The sequence below is a fragment of the Mesocricetus auratus genome, unplaced genomic scaffold, assembly GCF_017639785.1.
Source record: "Mesocricetus auratus isolate SY011 unplaced genomic scaffold, BCM_Maur_2.0 contig_11617_pilon_obj, whole genome shotgun sequence".
Classification (NCBI taxonomy): domain Eukaryota; kingdom Metazoa; phylum Chordata; class Mammalia; order Rodentia; family Cricetidae; genus Mesocricetus; species Mesocricetus auratus.
Genome location: NW_024433589.1, coordinates 1 through 4,599, shown reverse-complemented (window position 1 = coordinate 4,599; position 4,599 = coordinate 1). Strand labels below are relative to the sequence as shown.

The following is a 4,599-nucleotide window of genomic DNA, read 5'->3' as shown; positions in this document are numbered from 1 at the left end:
TCCTTCTTTTTTTTTTTTTTTTACTTAGGAATTGTTAAATCTTTTATTTTGTGAGGTGGGAACAAGTTACCCAAGCGCAGGAAGTTCTCGAAGCTTCTGGGGCTCAATTGTATGTCATATAGCGTGGAGTAGCGCTGAATTTGGCGTAAGACTTGATGACCTTATTTACAGCTTCCAGGAAGTCCTTCTCTGTAGCAATCTTCCGCCGTGCTCGTATTGCAAACATCCCGGCTTCTGTACACACACTTCTAATTTCCGCCCCAGTGCTGTTTGGACACAGTCGGGCCAGCAGTTCAAACCTAATGTCTCTTTCAACACTCATTGAGCGAGCATGAATCTTAAAGATGTGAGCCCGACCCTCTTAGTCAGGTAAGCTAAACTCAATCTTTCTGTCCAGTCTCCCTGGCCTCATGAGCGCTGGGTCCAGAGTATCGGGCCGGTTAGTAGCCATCAGGACTTTGATGTTGCCGCGAGGATCAAAGCCGTCCAGCTGGTTGATCAGCTCCAACATGGTCCTCTGCACTTCATTGTCACCCCCGGCACCGTCATCGAACCGAGCCCCTCCAATGGCATCAATTTCATCAAAGAAAATAAGGCAGGCTTTTTTTGTTCTGGCCATTTCAAAAAGCTCACGAACCATTCGAGCCCCCTCACCGACGTATTTCTGTACGAGCTCAGACCCAATAACTCGAATGAAGCAAGCATCAGTTCTATTAGCAACTGCCCTAGCACAGAGTGTCTTGCCTGTACCAGGGGGACCAAACAGCAGCACACCCTTCGGAGGCTCGATCCCAAGGTTAACAAATCTCTCTGGATGGAGTAGAGGGGTTTCAACAACTTCTCTCAGTTTCTCTATCTGTTCCTTGCAGCCACCAACATCACTGTACGTGACGTCAGGTTTTTCCTCCACCTGCATCATGGTAACAGTTGGGTCAATCTTAGGAGGTAGTGGAATGTGAATTTGGTATTTATTTCTGTCCACACCAACTCTCATCCCTTCTTCAATGTCAGTAGGAGCCACCTGATCGCTGAGATCCACCACAAACTTGGCAAACTGCTTCACATTGATAATGTATTTGGGGTCCTCTGAATCAGCATTGATTATCTTTGTACACCTTGCAACCTGTAGCGGCTGTTCACTCTGAAGTGTCTGTTTATCTGCAGCCAGATCCCAGAGGGCTGGGGGGCCAGGCCAGTGTCAGACTCTTTAATACCAGTGAGCTCATTAATTTTTTTGAGAAGTTGTTGGAAGTCATCCTCAACCTGCTTGATCTGCCTAGAGTAAGTACTCTGACCGTAAGTTTTCAATAAGGCGATGTCCCCCTCATCCAGAGCTCGGATGGGCTTGTCGTCCTTCTCATCCTCTTTGGTTTTCCGCTGGTCTGCGCCTAAGTAATCGGGCATTTTAAGGGCCGCAAGCGCCTCACGGTCTCACTGATTACACAGCACCTTCCTCGCTTCCGGCGGTCCAACCTCCCTTCTTATGGAAGGCACTAGCAAACATGGCCTACTTTCTTACAGGAACCAAATAACTACTACCCATGACAATGATCCAAGTAGACTACATGCACTATTTACCTCCATATCTTCTGAATTCTGTCATTTTGCCATTTGTCTGGGACATTCTCCTCCTCTTATACAATCTACTTCTTTGAGACACAATATCAAATTGAACATCACTTTCTATAAATACCTGTAGCCTTCTCATGTGGAATAGGCCATTTTTATTATGTTAGTATTACTCATCCATGATCCTGAGACATCGTTCCCTTATGATATCTTCTTCAATTTATTTCTTCAAAGTCTTGAAGTTCTTAGTATATGGGCCCTTCACTTGCTTAGTTAGAGTTACCCCAAGACATTTTCTATTACTTGTGAATATTGTAAAGTGTGTTGTTTTCCTGACTTCTTTCTAAGACCCTTAATCATTTGTATATGGGAGGAGTGCCTGATTTTTTGAGTTAACATTGTTGCTTCCTTGAAGGTGTTTATCAACTGTAGGAATTTTCTGATTGAATTTTTCAAATTTCTTATATATATTATCATATCATCAACTAATAGAAGTATCTTGACTTCTTCCTTTCTAGTTTGTATCCCCTTGAGTTATTTTAGTTCTCTTGTTGCTCTGGCTAGAACTTTAAATACTATATTGAATACAAATGGAAACAATGAACAGCCTTGTCTTGTTCCTGATCTTACTGGAATTATATTTAGTTTCTCTCCATTAAATTTGGTGTTGGCTACAGGCTTGACAGAAATTTCATTTATTATGTTTGGGTATGTCCCTTGATTTCTCCAAGTCTTCCATCATTAAGGGTCATTTGATTTTGTCAAAAACCTCTTCTACACCTAATGAGATGATTAAGATTTTTTTCTTTCAGTTTGTCTATATGGTACATTACATTGAGGAAGTTTTGTATGTTGAACCATTTCTGTATCTTTGGGATGAAGCATAGTTGATAATAGTGGATGATCTATCTGATGTGTTTTATGATTCAGTTTGCAAATATTTTATTGAGTAGTCTTGCATCAATGTTCATGAGGGAAATTGGTCTGGAATTCTTTTTCTGTGTTGAACTGTCATGTGCTTTGGGTATCAGGGTGACTGTGGCCTCAAAAATGAATTTTCAATGTTCCTTTCTTTCAATTTTGTGAGATAATTTGAAGAGTGTTAATATTAGCTCTTCTTTGAAGGTTTGTTGGAATTCTGAGCTAAAACCATCTGACCTAGGTTATTTTATGTTTCAGAGATTTTAATGACTGCTTCTATTTCCTCAGGGGTTATAACTTTGATAACTAGTATTTATTGAGTAAGTCCACTTTTTTCTTTTACATTTTCCTGATTTGTGGAGTACAGGGTTTTAAAATATTACTTAATAATTCTTAGGATTCTTTTGGTGACTGCAGTTATATTCACCTTTACATTTCTCATTTTGTTAATTTGGATATATACTTTCTGGCTTTTTCTTAGTTTGGATAGGATTTTGTCGATATTGCTGATATTTAAAAACAACCATATCTTTGTTTTATTAACTTTTTGTATTGTTTCTATTTCATAGATTTCATCCCTCAGTTTGACTATGTTCTGCAAGCCACTAGTATTGGGTTTTTGTTCTAGAGTTTTCAGGTGTGCTATTAGGTCTCAGGAGTGAAATCTCATTTATTTAATTATGTATTTATTTATTCATTCATTCATTTACTTTGGTTTCTTTGAACAGGATTTTTCTGTGTAACAGTCCTGGCTGGCCTAGAACTCACTTTGCAGAAAATGTTTGCCTTGAACTCATTGAGGTATGCCTGTCTATACCTCTCATGTGCTGTGTTAGGGGTGCACCACCACTGCCTGGCAAGATCTCTCTAATTTTTAGTAAGGCCCTTTGTGTTATGAAATTGCCTCTTAGCACCACACTCATTGTGTCACATTAATTTGTGTGTATTGTGCATTAATTTTGAGTGATCTCTGGGAAGTCTGGATTTCTTTATGTGTCCATGACCCAGTGGTGATACAGTAGAAAGTTATTCAGTTTCTGTAAGTTTGTAGGGTTTTTTCTCACTTCTCTTAATTAAATACAACTTTAATCCATCATGGTCTGATAAGGTACCAGGGTTTATTTCAATTTTCTTGTATTTGTTGAAACTTGCTATGTGACCAAACATATGGTCAATTTTGGAGAATGTTTTATGAGTTGTTGAGAAGGTATGTCCTTTTGTGTTTGGGTTAAATGTTATGTAGATATTTGTGAGATCCATTTGTGTCAAAATATGTTAGTTCCATTATTTTGCTTTTCAGTTTTTGCTTGGATGACCTATCCACTGATGAGAGTGAGATGTTGGACTCTCCCCCAATAAATGTGTGAGGTTCAATATATGTTGTAAACTTGATAATGTTTCTTTGACAAGTGTGGGTGCCTTTGCATTTGAGGCATAGATGTGATGAAATGAGACATTAGTTTTGTGGATTTTCCCTTTGATGGGTATGATGAAAATGTCCTTCTCTGTCTCTTTTGAAGAACTTTGGTTGGAAGATTACTTTGTTATATAGTAAAATAATTATACCAGCTTGCTTCTTTGGCTAATTTGTTTGGAAAATGTAGGAGATAATACCTATCTTTGGTGCTGATTTTTATTTATTGAATGCAGAAGAAGGAGCATAACCATTCTGTAGTCTGTGTCTTTTTATTGACAAATTGAGTCCATTGATATAGAAAGATATTAATAACCAGTGATTGGTAATTTCCATTTTTTTGTTACTGGTGGGGTGTGTGTGTGTGTGTGTGTGTACGTGCGTGCGTGCGTGCGTGCGTGTGTGTGTGTGTGTGTGTGTGTGTGTGTGACTTTCCCTTCCTAGGCTTTTGTTGGTGTGGGATTATTTATTCCTTGTGGTTTTGTGGATGATGTTAACTTTCTTAGGTTTGTGTTTCCTTTCTGTTACCTTCTGTGGATAAGGATTTCTGGAGAGACTTTGCTTAAATTTGACTTTGTCATAAAATATCTTCTTTTCTTCATTCATGAAGATTGAAAGTTCTGCTGCTTATAGTAGTCTTGGCTGGAATACATGTTCTCTTGGAATGTGCAAGAACTCTGTTGAGGCCATTCTTG

General features: G+C 38.9%; 1 protein-coding gene across 1 annotated transcript; it reads right to left on the bottom strand.

The window, feature by feature from the left end:
* Positions 1–82: 82 nt before the first annotated feature.
* LOC101824595 (26S proteasome regulatory subunit 7-like) lies at positions 83–1,465 on the bottom strand. The gene is given in 2 exon segments (XM_040741178.1): positions 83–1,188; positions 1,191–1,465. Coding segments are annotated over 2 exon segments (1,299 nt in total). The 5' UTR covers positions 1,405–1,465; the 3' UTR covers positions 83–103.
* Positions 1,466–4,599: the final 3,134 nt, after the last annotated feature.